Below are 17,524 nucleotides of genomic sequence, written 5' to 3' on the forward strand. Positions count from 1 at the left end.
GGGCTGATGACTCTAAAGGCAGTAAGAGGCAGGGTGGCAGGGTGGGGAAGGCAAGTAGGCCAAAGATTGCTTGGAAGAATTTCTCTTGAAGGGTCAGGCTGACCTTGCAGACGACTGGACCCGCTTTCAACCCTCATAGGGCAAGGGACACAAGGACACAGGGACACGGGACAAGCAAACACTAGTAGCTTTTACAGCCACAATATGAACCAGCTTTGCAGATAAGTTTTGAGTTCCTTCTTGACTACATCAGGCCTCAAATGATCTCCACTGCCTGTCACATAATCCTCAGGATTTTCCACTCTACCGTGTCCAGTCAAGGAGGACTCAGTGGGGGCCCTACAGTAGATCATAGGAAAGTCTTACTTATACAACAAGGAGATTCCAAAAAGTTATTGTGTAAAGGGAAATTTTGCTAAATACGTTTGTTTGTGGAGTCTGTGTAGTGTGATACCTTCTACGGTGCAAACCACTGCCCATAATTTTCATTTGACATATTTGCACTTTCGCCCCTCGGTGGGTTCTGCTAGCAGGCAGACCTCTGAAAACACTAAGGATGTTGAACGGTTTGAAGGCAGGTCCCGTTCTAGGTACTGGACAGTCGATACAGGGGCATTCTCGAAGGAATTTCTTTAAGGAATTCTGTCTCTGAGAACCGACAGAATAGGCATATGAAAAACATGGCTTAAGAATGTATTCAAAATTTTTTGTTGAAGGATGTACATCCTGAAATCCCACCAAAAGGATTTAAAGCCGCACATAATAAAAACACAAGATTTCCAGGATCTGTGACATGGCCATCTGAACTGATGAAAACTCTTCCTTCCACATGACTAGAATGTGCAGGTTGAACCGTAGCAGGTTTTCAGGTATACAGCTGAGGAAGAAAGAAAGAAAGAAAGAGAAAGAGAGAGAGACAGAAAGAAAGAAAGAAAGAGAGAGAGAGAGAGAGAGAGAGAGAGAGAGAGAGAGAGAGAGAGAGAGAAAGGAAGGAAGGAAGGAAGAAAGGAAGGAAGGAAGGAAGGAAGGAAGGAAGGAAGAAAGAAAGAAAGAAAGAAAGAAAGAAAGAAAGAAAGAAGGAAAGAAAGAAAGAAGGAAAGAAAGAAAGAAGGAAAGAAAGAAAGAAAGAAAGAAAGAAAGAAAGAAAGAAAGAAAGAAAAAAGTCCTCAGATGCCAGGAACACAGAGGGAACAGAGTCAGAGCAGTAAGCAATGAGCTGGGGCTGGGGCACCGGGATGGTTGCCGGGAAATTGACCTGGATGGCCAGGAGTGTGGGTTTTCATGCCCCTCAGGAGCAGGAGACGAGGCCACGGGCCCACAACAGATACAAAGTGGGAACTGAGATGCCTGGTAGTACAGTTGCACCATAGCAAACGGGGGACTGGAGACCCTCCCCACCGGCCCAGGGAGATGGGAGGGAAACCTGTCCCCAAAACAGGAGATAAACAGAAAAATTAGTCCTGGGGGGGGGTGCCCTGAGCACCTGACAGAAGCAAATGCAAAGTTCTCTGATTCCCTCTGATATGAGCTGCACGTTCCTGAGGGACTTGACTGTTGACACAGCGCTTTCGCAAGGCAGAGAATGTCGCGACCATTTAACAGATAAGAAAGTGGAGCTTCATAAGGCTGAGGGATTTGTCCAGGATCGCACATCAGGTGATCCTGAGAAGAGCTGGGTTCAAACCCAGCCCTTCTTCTCAGCCCGGCCTGTAGCAGAAGTACGGGCTCACAGGGCACCTCCTGAAACATCCAGGAAACGGGCAGACTGGCACTAGAGACATCCTGGGCTCAGATCCAAGTGCAAAGGTACGTGGCCTAAAATCAATGGCACTCATATCCTGGCCACCAAGAGGCATGTCACCTCGCCTCGCATACCTCCATGCTGCTCATCTGAGTAGGGAATATGAGAAGAGAAGTCTAGTGGGGGCTGGAGCGGGGCTGGAGTCTCTGGGTAGATAAAAATCAGAAGCTGTGCCCAGGGAGTGGAATCTTTTTTTTTTCTTGAAAGCCACTTGAACTTTGTCATTGCAGTTAAGCTTATCTCTTCTCGTGTTTACTTAGCTTGTGGGCAGGAGATGTCATTACCCTCTCTTGATTTTCTGGAAAACTACTTACAGGTGTTAAATTTGGAAATGGCCACCAACCTCTGAGGCCTGAAGACTCACACACTCACGCAAAATCTGGCCAAAAGGAGGCCATTGGGGGTTGCCTAAGAATCTCCCTGTCTGGGATCTGGGGGACAGAGGAAGTCCTCGCCTCGTGTTTGTCAGCTCGGTCTACCTGCCTCTCCCATCTATCAGGCTGTCCACTTGACGCTGGAGCTGTCTGGTTTTCAATGTCTGTGCCAGCCCCTTGACCAGCCTGAGTCAGTCATGCCCGGGTGCTGCCTGGACCACGTAGGCAGGAAGTACAGGGCTGGGCAGGAGGGTCGGCTCCCAGGGCTGCTCTTCCTCAGACACCAGAAAAGGCGTAGCCGATCCAGGCTCCCGAGAGGCCTCTGGGATTGGTGCTGCCACGCCCTGTGGAGAAACTTTCACGACCTCCTCCACTCTCCACCTTAGATCCCAGAGATCAGCACTGTGGGGCGTGTCATTTGACATCTGCAGTCAAGGGGAGAGGGTCTGGATGTGGACTTTATGTGCCAGGTATCCCTTTATCTGAGGAGGGATGTTGGGCAGGCCGTGGCTGCATGAGAGAGCATGGTGCATCCAGGGCACTGCAAGTAGGTCCTCCCAGACAGAGCACCTGATGGCTGGGGATGGGGGCTGGTAAATGGCCTTATCATTGCCATTTCCTTGGTGATTAGTTCATTGGTTTCAGACTGCAAAGCTTCTGTGCTCTCCGTTTAAGGAAGTTTTTAATGATTTGCTCCCTGACAAGTGTTTGAAGAATTCTTAGGGTATGTGCTGGGGTAGGTGGGGTCTCAGGTATGACTTGAATTTAGCCTTGGGCTCACCTACTGCACAGTCATGAGACAGACACACCAGCAATTACCCCATGAGGATTAGCCTACGTAACCCAGATGCCATCTGGGATTGCACAGTAAGCTAGGATTTGGATAAAGTTATCTTGAATTCCTTCAAATCTCCCTAAGATCTCTGGGGATCCTGGGGACCCCCACGGACACTCTGTTTTAGGTATGCTGCCTCAGCCCCATCGCATCAATCCAGAAATGAAACTCAGACCTTCATCATCTACCGCTGGCACACATACTGATTCATGTATTACATTTTGCTGTATTATATATTTTTTTCTATTTTACTGAAGCATTTGAGGCAGTTGGGGAGGGAATTAAAGAAGGATGCATGGGGATTCACTTTGCAGCAAATGAGCAGCTTCAAATTCAACATTAGCTCTCCTAGAAGCTCTTCCTGCCTCTCTGCCATTGGGGGTGTCTTGACCCATCACCCTACACCTTCTCCCTGGCCCCTCTCCTCTCTGTTTGTGCATTGCTCTCTTTCTTCTCCTTCGACAGCTAGGAGGGAGAAAGAAGACACAACCAGGCCTCTCCTGGTCTCCCGCACAGCATGGCAGCACTTCCTTTGCCATCTCAGCCCTCGCTGACACTCAGATCTTGGGTCTCACTCACTCTCCCAAGCAGCTTATCCAGTCAATTTCACTCTATCTCTCTCTCTCTTTCTCACACACTCATACACACACACTCATACACACACACACACACACACAGTTTCCTCTCCAAGAGAAATTCTGATGCCAGTTCTTGAGATAATGGATATTTCTCGACCTTACATATATGAAAATAAAAAATTATTGTCCCACCTGAAGGAGATTGGGATCTAATATGGACCCCGCAACACAATGAGACATGTTAAAAGGTACATAGTCAAGGTTCAAAACAAGAGGAGAGGAGCCGGTGGATGCGCCTATCGTCCTTTGAGCCAGTTTTCCTCCTCCTGTTCAGATGCTAGGGCATTTGTGGTGACTAAAAATGGCCGTGAGTTCTCAGCATTCAAGCCTGCTCAACGTTCTCCAAGGACAGGCCCAGCCCATGGCCTGGAACGTGCTTTGTGTCTTGGGCACTGTCAGAGGAGGACCGAGCAGGGAGGGCAGAGCAGAGCACCCCGCTCCACTTAGAGGGGAAGGTTTACTGGGGCCGGAATCTGCATGACAGCACATTCAACCAGTGTTCTCTGCCCATGCTGCTCAGAAGGTAGTGATCTCTCTGTGACGGGGTGTATGCTAACACCACCTGTCAGGGATGCTGGAGAAGGGCTCCGGCATTGAGCAGGTGGGTGGAGGAGAGGAATTTTAAGGTGCTTTTCTCGATCACCTTTCTAAATTCTGGAGATTTTGGAGAGTATGTGTGAGGAGATTGTGATGATAGAGTGCCAGCACCGTGGGCTCACATGCCTGTGTCAGTCCTAGCTCCCCATGCTCCCGTGGCTTTGATCCCCCATCCACACACATGTCCCCTGCCTCATGCGCAACCAGAACCTGAGGGCTGCCAGGCTTCGAGAGCAGACACCCCAGCAGCCCAGCTGTTCTAGGGCGCAGAGACGGGGGACTGCCTGTTTGGCAGATGAGTGAGTGAGCATCTTGGTGATTGTGCTCCAGGTAAGAACAGATGGGATCCCCTGGCAGGGGAGGGAACCATCCAGGAAACAGAGAGAGCTCTGTCTGGAATCTCCCATCAACTCGGGCATAGGCTAGAATGGCAGAGCAGGGGTGCAGAGGAAGGAGAAAAAATGGATAGGGATGGGGAGAGAGTAGATGCCTCTCCGGCTTGGGGTCACAGATTGCCAGCCCTGTTCACATCCTCTCACACTGGACTCTCAGCCAAGTCGCAGCTCTGTTTGACAGACAGACAGACAGACACACACACACCCCAATCTCCTTGCTGCCAAGCCCCAGTGATTCAGTGATTTGAAGGGGTTTGCCAACCTGACTACTCGATATCTCTTATTTTCCTTTAATAAGGCAAGCCGTGGCCTCGTTATCTTTGGACGGCTTTTATTTGCTGACCCATCATTAATTGGACATCTACTATGCGCCAGGTATTAGGCACACCAAGAAGTACAATGAGAAAGAATACATAGAGAAATAATCCCAGTAGGAATTAGAACGTAGGTACAGTCGTTTCCGCAAGTTTCGCATCTGTGGGTTCAACCAAGGGACGTTCCGCGGTTTGTTCACCCTGTGGATACTGAAGGCCACCTAAGGGACTTGAGCATCCTTGGATTTTGGCGTCCACGGGGGATTCTGGAACGAATAGCCTGCTATATCGAGGGACGAGTATATTTGCAAAGTGCTCTGAGAGCCCAGAGGATCCATAGAGGAGGTGAATATGGGGGGAAGGGAAGGAAGGGGAGACGGAGCAGCGTGAATGCATGCACGGAGTCATGGGCGCCCCTGGCGGGTTCGGTTAGCCCAGCAGGTACTACCTACTTTCTTTACCCTACTTTGTTTCTGCCTAATAAAGTGCACCTCGTTTCCACACAGCTGGTTTAAGTGATTGACCCCTGCCTTTAGTATGTTCCACTGTAACACTTCAGAAAGGAGACTGATCTGACTGTGGAGGAGCCTATAATCATCAAGGAGGAATTTCCAGAATACAAAAAAAACAGCTCTAGGGGCTGATGACAACCTTGTAAGAATTAAGTTTGCGTAATGATAAAGATGGGAAAAGAGCGTAAGATTATGTAAATAAGGTGAGGTTTTGAGTTTAAAGGGATTCTTCAGTATTTTTCTGTGTCTATATGTAGATCTAGATACACACACCTATATGCACACACGAACATATATGTCTATATATGTATATGTATATGTGTGTGTGTATGGACATGTATGCACACGCACACACATTTCATGGGAGAGTAGCACCTTCAAGGCTACAGGGCCATAGGCTTTGAACTTGATTGACACCCATCAATGTTTGCTGAACTAGAGCAAACGTCTGCTGTGCCCATCCTGTTTTTTTTATCGTTGACCATTGCTCTCAGGAGTTAATGTTTGAACCTGGACATAAAGGAGTCAACAGCTACTGACCTCTGGCCAATATTCGAAAGGGAAGGAGCCCCCCTATAAATCAGTCCGCACCGGGCAGCTGGGCTAGCAGAGCTGCAGATCAGCTGTGGAGGGAGCCCCGTCGCCACCATGAACTTCTCCGGCAAGTACCAACTGCAGAGCCAGGAAAACTTTGAGCCCTTCATGAAGGCAGTCGGTGAGTGCTGGGCTGGGCGCCAAGGCTTGGGGTCATGGCAGCGAGGGTCTGACCTGCAAATGATGGTTATTCAGGGTCTCGATGTTGGGATTGGAGGATAAGTTCGGGGTCTACATGGACCAGGCCCGTGTTGTTGACTTTTTTGGTCACTTGCAGCTTGTGCTATACTCACTGGACAAGGCCGCCCCATAGATAAAGGGAGAGCTCTGAACTAGGGTCTGATCTGGATTGAAGCCACCTCTGCTGGTACCTCGCTATGTGACTCAGTTCATTCATTCCTTCAAGGCCAACCAGCTGCTGGGCACCGTGCTGGACAGACGCTAGGGAGACAGATAGCGATGAGCCAGAGAAAAAGAGAAGAAAGCAATGCAATAAAGGATTCCCTAATGTGTACTGAGGGCCGACTCAGTGCCAAGCACTGTGCAAAGCCCTTGATATGCAATGTCCATTGACTCCTCACCAAAAACCTCTGAGTCGAGTATTATTTTTCCCATTTTACAGTTGTGGCAATTGAGGCCTAGAAAGGTTAAGTAATCCTGACCAAGTTCACGCAGGTGAGAAGGGTTTGTGTTGGGATTTAAAGCAGCCACTGCTTCCCAAAGACCCCATTTTAACCCCCTTCCCCCTCAGAGTCGCTTATAGGAGGATGTGACGCTCATGGAGTCAGGGGGACGTCTTGGTGGTAGTGAAGGTGGGCCTTAGGCTGAGTCCTGGAGGGTGAACAGGTGTCCACTAGGGGACTGGGGGAGGGGATTGTGCTCCAAGTAGAGGGAACCTTGTGAGCAAAGAGGTAGTGTGACAAGGAAGGGTGCCAAGAAGGAGAAGGGTGGGGAAGACAGCAAAGGCAGAGAGGAGGAGCTTTGGGGCCCGCCGAGAGATTGGCTCTTCTCCTGTAGGGCCAGTCCCGCCACATCTCTGCATCTCACGTCCCCCACCTGTGCAACAGGACCCTCCACCTCTGAGGTCATGCACATGGTTTTTATGAACCTCAATTCCTGTAACAGCGTGGACATGCTCTGACATTTTTAAGCCCTGTCCCAGGGTAAGGGACTCCTGGTACATCTTCCTCAAGAGCCTTGACGACAGAGGTTTGCCCGGCACAGTCCCGGTGTGTGCATGTTGTCCTGGCATAATTATTAATAGCTCCCCCTTTCTCTCTCAGGAGTGACCTGTCTTGGAAGATAAACTGTATGGTCCCATGGGTGTGGAGGACGGAATTCTTATACTCAGAGAGCAAAGTCTCTGGGCACTGAAGGAAGAGGAGTGAGCAAGAGAGTGAGAGCTAGGGTGCTCACAGAGGAAAGGTTCTTCGGGCCAGAGGAGTGTCTATTTTATAAACCAACTGGCAAGTTATAAAACAACTTTGTTGGGCAGAGCAGGTCAGGCCAAGCTAGGCCACTGACCTTCCTTTCAGAGGTCAAGGCCCATGTTGCCCACAGGACTCCAGTGCTTACCTGTGGCCTCTGGGGAAACACAGCATCCCCACCCCACCCCCCGTCTCTTTCTCTTTTGACCACCACCTTGCAACTCCCACCTCTGCCTGTCTCTAAACTTCAAATGGTTTCCACCAGGTATGTCCGATGACCTCATCCAGAAGGGGAAGGACCTCAAGGAGACTTCGGAAATCGTGCACAATGGGAATCACTTCAAGATCACCATCACCACAGGGCCCAAAGTGGTCCACCACGAGTTCACTTTGGGGGAGGAGTTTGAGCTGGAGTCCTTTACTGGGGAGAAGGTCAAGGTAGGAGGTGCCCCCTCTAGTCACCCTCTGCTTCCAGAACTTTCCCTGGAGGCTGGCCCCGGGACTTCCTCCCTCAAAGCTCCCACCTCACAATCCCCAACATGGATATCTTATCTCTGAACCCACTTCTAGGGTGACAGGCCCAGGGACAAAGACAGCTCTTAGGGAAGAAGCTCGTAGGGAAGCCACTCCTGTTTTCCTCAGACTGCCCAGGGGTGCTCTGGGCTGAGAATCCAGGAGCCTCTCTTCCTCCCTTGGAAACTCCACACACCCTAGCCCAACCCATGTCACTGAGCAGCCGTCTTCACTCCTCCCCTCCAGACAACTTCGTGCGTTGGGCTCAGCATGTTGGACTCTTTACCTCTTCCGATCGCTCTCTATTTCTGCTCCTCCAGATATAACATTACCAATCGGGAAATCTGTGATCAATTTTTTAGGAGGGAAATTCTCTCCATATGCCCATAGTAAGGGGCAGGCCATCATGGGTTTTCCATGGGCCTTTTCCAATTGTCCACTTTGGAGGCAAATTTTTAATCTTGGCCAGTGTCTTCTGCTCCCTGCTGGGTTTCAGTTACCTCTTCCTAGATGCATAAAGTTTGAAAAGGAGACCATAATATGAAAGATAAATGTACTGGAAGGAATAATATATACCAAAGCAAGGAGATGTGTTCTCCCAACTGGCCAGTATTTTGAATTTTGCTACGACCTCCCTCCGTTAGCTTGGAGAATTGAGATTTTACTCCATTGTATTTTAGTGTTTGTGTTTGAGACCACTTAGGTATCTATGCTGATTTCTAGATGACATACTATAAATTAAAAGGCTGACAAAAGAAGCCCTGACATTTTCTTTAGCTTTTTTTGTGTTTTTTTTGTTTTCTGTTTGTGAGGAAGATTAGTCCTGAGCTAACATCTGCTGCCAATCCTCCTCTTTTTGCTGAGGAAGATTGGTGCTGAGCTAACACCCATGCCCATCTTCCTCTACTTTATATGTGGGATGCCTACCACAGCATGTCCCGACAAGGAGTGCATAGGTCTGCACCCAGGATGTGAACTGGCAAACCCAGGGCCGTCAAAGCAGAATGTGTGAACTTAACCACCGCGCCACTGGGCTGGCCCCTCTTTAGTTCTTAAATGCACCTCACCTCTGTTTAGAGCCAGAGAACTAGGGTGTTGGCATTATACAAAGATGAGCCATTTGGTTGTTGTAGGCAGAGACCCACGCAGGGGAGCCAGCTTCATTAGCAAGGCTCTTGCTCCCTCCCCAGACTCCTCCTCACAGGCTATCTCTTCTGTCCCCTGCAGGCAATAACTCACATGGAAGGTGATAAACTGGTGTCAACCATCAAAGGCATCAAGTCTGTGACAGAACTCAAGGGTGATATAATCACCAATGTAAGTTGGTGCTCTGAGCTTTTGGCTCCCAGTGCTTGGAGCAGGGAGGATGGCGGGGTGGGGGGAGGTGCTGAAGGGTGAGGAACAGCCCTCCTGCTGCCTTTCCTGTTGTCAATCTCTGCTACCACTTACTGAGGGTCTGTGATGTCCCAGGCAGTTTACACACGTTATCTCTGATCTTCCCAACAACCTGAACTTTTTAAATGGGGAAACTGAGGCAACAAACAGCCAGGAAATGGCAGAGCTAGGGTTCCTGTGAACCGGGTCTGTCTCACAGGGCTGCCATACATGGTTGTACAGGGCCCAACCCTAGGGGGAGCTACTCCCACTATAGACAGTATAGATTTGTATACTTATTACAATCTTGCAGTGCATGCCAGTAAGGCATCTTGTTCTGACAAAACCAGTGCAGTATATTTGGGTAGTTTTCCAACAGATAGAAGTGTAGTATCTTGAGGAAGAGGCAACCCTTTCTAATTCACCAAAAGCCCCACGTGTGCTGGCAGCGGCCCCAGCTGGTTCCTCCTGAGTTCTCTTAGGCTGTCCTTCAACCACCACTTTGCAGGTCAGGGTCAACCCCCCAACCTCCCCTACTTCCTTCTCTCCTCATTGCCATCCCCTGTCTCCTCTCCCCTTCCTTCACTAACACCCAGATAAGATGGGGTAAGAGAGGTGCTCGGAAGGAGGCGACCCCCAGGGTCATGCAGAGCCATAGCCCAGCCCACCTTTCGAGGTCTCCGCTGGGATGTAGCCCCAAGGCTCGCTCACAGGCTGGAGGGCAGAAATCCATTCATTCTCTCCTGTGGGCCTCTGATTCATGGAGCAGCCCTTCCCGCTGATGCAGCACCCACACACAAGGAAGGCTTTGTTTGGCCAAAAGTTGGGCTCTTTCATTGCCTTTTCTGTTTTATGAGATTGCGGTATTAGTAGCTATAACTCTCCCCTTCTGCCTCAGCGCTAACCAACAAGCCACAGAGTCCTCCACCTGCCCTGCAAACCCAGGGCGCTCAGCAAATGCCTTTGCCCTTTTGGCATTTGTAAGGAGAATCATATTCATGGCAATTTTACAGCAGCTTTCAGTCTGGCACACTCCAGTTGTGTGTGCCACATCAGCCTTGGTGCCTGCCTGTCGGCCAGGGCCTGTCCTTGATTTGGGGGTGAGTAGTGCAGTGTTTCTCCTGCAGTTATGTCCCCTGGGCTCTTCTTTGCCCCCAGGGTGTGCTTTAGGGTGTAACAGAGGCCAGAACACCACCCCAGGGGTCCATCATAACCTTTTCAAGTGGAGAAATCCCTCAACTAGGGAGAGTGTGAGTCAATCAGGAAACACACAGTCCCCAACCCCTACCCTGGCACATTCACAGCCGAGTAGAAAGGGACCAGCAGGGAGTGAGAGATGAGCCTGTCCTGGACTCGGTCCTGACCAACATCCTTTGATATGCTTCATCTCTGCTAATCCTCTCGTCTCCTGCGAGGGAGGCAGGTTGAGGGATTACCCTGTCCAAGGTCACCCACCTAATGAGTTGTAGAACCAGAATTCAAACCTGGATCTTTCCATTCCATTCCATTGCTGCTGGAGCTAAGGGGCTCCTTTTTAATCCTGATGACATTACCCCACGTCATTGCCACCAGCAAGGGGGAGGGATGTGGGGAGAAAGGAACATCCCTCAAAAACACAAAAACTGATGAATCCAATGAATCTGATGTTTTTGTGTGCTTCACAGCTCTTTAGGAGGAAAACTGCACAACCTACCATGTTCCAGGCTGGGTGCCTAAGTGTTACCACGTACATGTGTCCTTGGTGTTCAACACATGTTTGGTACCTAGTGGGCACTCAATGAACCTTCGAGAAATTGGATTGGACTGGACTTGTTTGGATGGTCTTGTTCTCACAGGCATTGATATAGAAAGGGATTCAGTAAAAGGCAGGATAATTCTCCAAGTGAGGAAGTGAAGTAACAGAGACTTAGCATGAGGTTTTAGAAAAAATTGCCAACCCTTCCTCTGGCCCTATAGAAAACAGAGGAATCCATGAATTGTTTTATATGTTAGCATATCTGGGGCTATTTTGTAGGCTTGGTTATCTTTTACAATTCAACAGCAGATGAACATTTCACGATTTCTTTTCTGACTTTCAGACCATGACACTGGGCGACATCGTCTTCAAGAGAGTCAGCAAGAGAATTTAGACAAGTCTGCATTTCATATTCTTTTACTGTGTAAAACTAAGGTAGTAAAGTGAATTCGTTTAAAAAAAATGTCTTTTCTTCTTAATGGCTTTTCATTGATGGTGCTATTGGTGTCAGTGGGCACTGATCACCTATATTTTTGTAAACCTTGATAATCCGCATGTTCCATCCTGCCGGGTCAGGTCTGATGGAAGCTTCTCAGCCTGAAAGCAGATCCCAAAACACCGACTCAGGTGACCCTCTGAAGAACACGAGATGTGGCTGGATCTGTAGAACAGCCCTAGAATGATCTTTCCTAGTCATCCCCACAGGCAAGGAGCTTGGGCAAGAGGGTGTGCAGTGTGCTGGCCCTGAGGGTGGTTCCCTGTGGGGACAGAGAGGAGGAATGCTGGACAGGAATGAAAAGAGCAGGCACTGACCCTCCCAAATGGACAATTCACCCCCTTAGGGGAGGGCTGAGCAAGGAGCCTACAAGAGGTACCAGAAGGACAGAGGAAGCTTGGGTGGAAGCTCCCTCCGTGCAATGGGCAGAGGCAGAATGTGGGAGAAGGAGGACTCCTCTGAACCGCACTTTATCCCAGGCTCTGGGAGCTGTTTTTGGTTGAGCTGCATCTCCCCAAAATTCACATGTCAAAGTCCTAAGCCTCAGAACCTTGGACTGTGAACTTATTTTGAAATAAAGTCATTGCAGATGTAATTAGTTAAGTTAAAATGAGGTCATAGTGGAGCAGGCTGGGATCCTAATCCAATATGGCTGGTGTCCTCATAAAAAGGTGAAATTTGGGTACATGGAGACACACACAGGGGCACGCCATGTGAAGACTGAAGTTACACTGCCACGAGCCAAGGAACCGGCAGAAGCTAGGAGAGAGACCTGGTACAGATCCTCCCCGACCTCTGTTCAGAGGAAGGATGGCCCTGCCATCACCGTGATCTCAGACTTCTGGCCTCCAGAATAGTGAGATAATAAATTTCTGTTGTTTAAGCCACCCAGTTGGTGGCACTTTGTTATGCCAGCCCCAGGAAACTCATACAGTGCTCATTCCTCATGTCTGAAGAGCTGCCAAGCGTGGGCATTTCTTCCTTCATCATATCTTTCAGCTCCCTGGTCTGTGCCCAGCCCACAGAAAGCTCTCAACGGAGATGCCTTACTAAGTGAATGAACCTGTCACATTTCCCACCTCCTCTCTTCTCACTTCTGGAGTTGAAACTCCATTACTTGTCACTTGGATTGTTTCACAGGCCACTTTGGCATCTCCCTGCCTCTCTCTCTCTTACCTGCAAACCTCCACCCCAGTGGCAATCATCCTCCTTAAACACGGCACTGATCATAACGCTTCCTAGTTCATTGCCTGGCACGTAAGAGTCAAACTCCTAAACCTGCATTCAAATCTCTACATCAGGGGCCAGTAAACTTTTTCTATAAAAGGCCAGAGAGTAAATATTTCAGCTTTGTGAGCCACCCAGCCTCTGTCACAACTCCCCACTTCTTTTTTTTTTCTATTGAGATAACATTGGTTTATAACGTTATATAAATTTCAGGTGTACATCATTATATTTTGATTCCTGTGTAAAATATAAATTTCAGGACACTTCCCCAATTCTGCTGTTGTCGCACGGAAGCAGCCACAGATGGTACACAATCAAATGGGCGTGGCTGTGTCCCAATAAAACTTTATTTGTGGACATTGATATCTGAAATTTATATCATTTTCATATGTCATAAAATATTCTTCTTCTTTTGATTTTTTTTCAATTTTTTTTTTTTTTTTTGAGGAAGATTAGCCCTGAGCTAACATCTGCCGCCAATCCTCCTCTTTTTGCGGAGGAAGACTGGTCCTGAGCTAACATCCGTGCCCATCTTCCCCTACTTTATATGTGAGACGTCTGCCACAGCATGACTTGCCAAGCAGTGCCATGTCCACACCCGGGATTCAAACCAGCAAACTCCGGGTCACCGAAGCAGAATGTGTGAACCTAACTGCTGCGCCACCAGGCTGGCCTGCTTTTTTTTCAACCTTTAAACATGGAAAACCATTCTTAGCTTTCACACTGTACAGAAACAAGTGGCAGCCAGATCTGACTTGTGGACCATAGGTTGCCGACCCTTGCTTGAGCACAGTCTGTCCCACCTTACCTAGGTTCACAGCCTTTCCTATAATAAACATTCCAATCAAACTAAACAACCTCTGGTTCCCCTCACTATTTAAGCGCCACCTCCTTCAAGAAGGCTTTCTAGATTGCACAGCTCAGAGCACTCTTTCCTTCTCTCTGGCATTTTATGTGCACCAGTCTCTTGGAATGCAGGCTTCCTGCCTTGCACGATATTTTCTCCATACATTTGTCCTCCTTCTCCCACATGGATTGGAGTCCTGGGGAAAAAAGGGAGACCATAATTTGGGGAAATGAGGCAGACTTAAGGAGAGAGCTTCAGAGCTTCAGTAAGAACTGAGAGTTGGGAGATACAGAAAAAACCACCACCACAACCACCAGTAGCACACTACAATATGCCATTCACAAAACTAAATTCCAGATGAATTAAAAAGCTAAATGAATAAATGTGAAATATTAGAAATAGATATTGTGGGGGACTGGAATTGGCCACCCCAAGATATGTCTCTTTGGCATGAGGATTATTTTGGGCTGGTTACTTTTAAAAAACTGCAGACAGGAAAGACACTCTGAAAGGTAGAATTTACTTCCCCTTTGTTAAGAGACATTTACATTATAAAGGAAATCTCCATCTGTAACGGTGTCTCCCTCTCTGTACCAGGAAGGAGGGATGACCTTATCTCTAGAAACTCTTAATCAATGCAGAAGGCAGGGAGTTAAATCTGCATAATAACCTGACCCTTGTTTACTGTACTTGTCTGGTAATCTCCCATAACTGACTCCCCCCACCCCCAACATCCTCCTTTGTCTTTGACTGAAGATGATATTTAAGGTGGTGGCTTCAGCCATTTTGACGAGTTGCTCAGGTTTCCTGAGCCTCTCCCACGTATACATGTTATAAAGCTTTGTTTAATTTTCTCCTGTTATTCTGTCTCATGTGAATTTAATTCGTTCTCTGGCCAGAAGAACCCAGAGAGGGTAGAGGAAATGTCTTCCTCCCCTACAATATGATGGTGGATAAATAGCCTAAAGTTTAAAAGACCTTCTTAGACAAGAGCAAAAACCATGAAGGAAAAGATTAATTCATTTTACTACTTCAAAAATTTAAAGTTTTATATGAAAAAAGACTCTGTAAATGCACTTTCAACAAAAAGCAACAATGTGGGAGAAAATATTTGTGTCTCACACAACAAAGGTTAGTAGACAGAATATAAAAACCTCCCTCAAATCAATCAGAAGACCAATAAGTCAATGGAAAGGTGGGTTGAGGACATTTTTAGGGAATTCATTAGAATTCCCATGAAATATACTTAGTCTCATGGAAATCAGGGAGGAGGGATATAAAATGAGATGTTTTAGAAATAAAACTAGTGAAAAGTAAAAAGATGGATAACATTCAGTGTTTGCAAGGATGTGATGAATGGCTCTCCCATTGGTGGTAGAGATATAAACTAGTACAGCCCATTTGGAGCACCATTTAACAGTATCCATTAATATTTTCAAAGTGAATTCCCTAACACCTACCAATGCCACTGCTGTATTTCTCCCTAGAGAATCATTTATACACATACACATATACAGCGTATAAAAGGCACAACAGCCAAAAACTGGAAACAAATGCCCATCAGTAAAAAGGGCTTAGACAAACTGTGGTACAGCCATCCTCTGAAATAACCTATGAAAGATTAAATAAACAAGGTAGATCTTTAAGAACTGTCATAGAACTCTCTCTAAGACAAAGCCTTTTTTTTTTCTAAAAATGCAAGTTTCAGAACAATATCAATAATATCATTCATGTAAATTTTGTTACAACATGGAACAAAATTATCTATTTATAGCGATATGCATACATGTATGTGACCATGCACAGTTGGAACACTAGATAACAGCCATTACCCCTGGGATGGGGACAGGAATTGGGTGGAAAGTCAAGAGAGCTTTTTGCATTATTTATACTGTTTGAATCTTTTCCAAGGAACTAATTTTGTGGAACTTTTTTCTTTTAATGAGCAATGAATATTTTTAAAAGTAGATTATTTAAAATAAAAATATTGGGCTTGAAGACATGGCTGTAGTAAATCAATCCATGATTTTTCAATAGTTTTCTCATCTGTGAAATAGGTGATACAATACCTTCTCTTGTGGCTTTTCTAAGGATCCCATGAAATAATGCAAGTGCCATTCAAATGAAGCATATCATTACTGCCACTCAGATTCCTCAGGGAACTGCAGTTGGGTTTGACATTCAGATGTTTAGCAGAAACCCTGTGATGCCAGAACCTCTGTGAGCAGATGGAGAGGCACAGAGAGGAGAAGAGGTTTGCTCAGGACCACCCAGCTGATAAATGGGGGAACTGAGGCCCTTTGACTCTCAAGCCACAGGTGGAAGAAAGTAGTAGAAACAAGCCTCTAGGGACCTGACAAAATTCCCAAAGCCTCTTCTTAACTGGGAACAACTCTGGGTTTGGGAGGGGATTGTTTGTAGGTTTCTGCCTGAAAAGGAGAATTCATTTTAAATGCTGAATTTGGATTGTGTACAGGTGCCCAGAGAACTTTGGGTCTGAAGCCTGCTTTAAATAAATTGAATAAACAGCTGTTGACAGCATCAGCTATTTTTACCTGGACCCCTCTTCCCTCCTGACCTTTCCTCCTCCTCGCCACCTGTCCTGTGAGCACCCCACTAACAGAGGGTGCTCCTTCCCTGTGAGAGTCGATTGATTTGTAAAGAGTCAGTTTTTGGAGTCTATAGTCACAAAAAAAGGAAACATTGCTGGGTGTTTTTTTCTTTTTTAACTGATTCCCATTAGCGTAAAGAAAGCGATTTTTTTTAAGGGGGTATCTAATTTAGTCTATATTCAATCTTGGGAACACTTTTTCTGTATATACTAGAGACATGTTGACCATCCCATGATTTCCTAGTATTTCTTCCTAGAAAAACATAGAGACATAGGATTAAATGTGTCTTCTCCACACAGCCTGGCCTCATTCAGCCAAATCAAGGCTGGGCAGTGTTAAGCTCGGAGGAGACAATGATCCTCGGGAGACTGGCTGTCTAGGGAGGAGACTAACCCATAATCCATAACGGCAACAGTATGATCCGCACCATGACGTCAGTGTGTACAAGCTCCAGACCCTGCCTGCCTAGGAAAATGTCTCAGAGGAGGTGACCTTTTGGCCAACTCTCAAAGCATCCAAGGGTATTTGCTTGGCAGAGAGGTGGGGTATAAATGGGGGCTTGGCAAGAGACAAGGCAGAGAAGGGACGTAGAGTCTCTGTCATGAATATCCTTTTACTCTGGTAAGGAGTTTGGACTCGACCCTGGAGACAGTGTGGAATCATTGAAGGGCTTTCAGCTACAAGAGTAACCTGATCCTAAATACACTCTTAGAAAAATTATTTTGGCCCTGGTGTCGAGGATCAATGGGAAGGGCCAAGGCTGAATCCAGAGACCATTAAGAAACTGCAGCAATGGTCCAGACAAGAGATGTTGGAGGCCCGAACCAAGGCAGTAACTGTGAGGATGGAGCAAGGTAGAAAAGGTTCAAGAGCATTTAGGAATGCGAATCAATGGTGATTCAATAGTGATTAGATGTGAGAAGTACATTAGAAAGATACATGTCAAGGACGTATCAACAGGAAATAAAGCTCGCTCAAAGGCTTCTCCTGCTGAGATTTTAATGAACGCACTATTTACAAAGGTGTGGTTTGAGTAAAGGGAGCCCACAAGGTAGGTGAGGCATCCAGAGACTAGCAACCACAGAAAGCCATTACCACCTGTAGGCCTGAAGGGCAATGTGGGGAGAGTGTTACTAGAGCTCAGTGAGAGCTGGAGCCATTGGAGAGCGACTGAGCAGGGGCTGCACCCTGGTTAAGCAGGGAGGTGGCAGGGAAGAGAGGGTGTGGTGGGGA

General features: G+C 47.2%; 1 protein-coding gene across 1 annotated transcript; it reads left to right on the forward strand.

Moving 5' to 3' along the window:
- Positions 1-1,609: 1,609 nt before the first annotated feature.
- On the forward strand, positions 1,610-11,572 carry FABP1 (fatty acid binding protein 1). The gene is made up of 5 exons (XM_001497720.7): positions 1,610-1,806; positions 5,961-6,181; positions 7,753-7,925; positions 9,228-9,317; positions 11,453-11,572. The coding sequence occupies exons 2-5, from the start codon at positions 6,115-6,117 to the stop codon at positions 11,501-11,503; spliced, it is 381 nt and encodes a 126-aa protein (XP_001497770.1). The 5' UTR covers positions 1,610-1,806; positions 5,961-6,114; the 3' UTR covers positions 11,504-11,572.
- The last annotated feature ends 5,952 nt before the right edge of the window (positions 11,573-17,524 follow it).

Source organism: Equus caballus, chromosome 15 (assembly GCF_041296265.1).
Source record: "Equus caballus isolate H_3958 breed thoroughbred chromosome 15, TB-T2T, whole genome shotgun sequence".
NCBI lineage: Eukaryota > Metazoa > Chordata > Mammalia > Perissodactyla > Equidae > Equus > Equus caballus.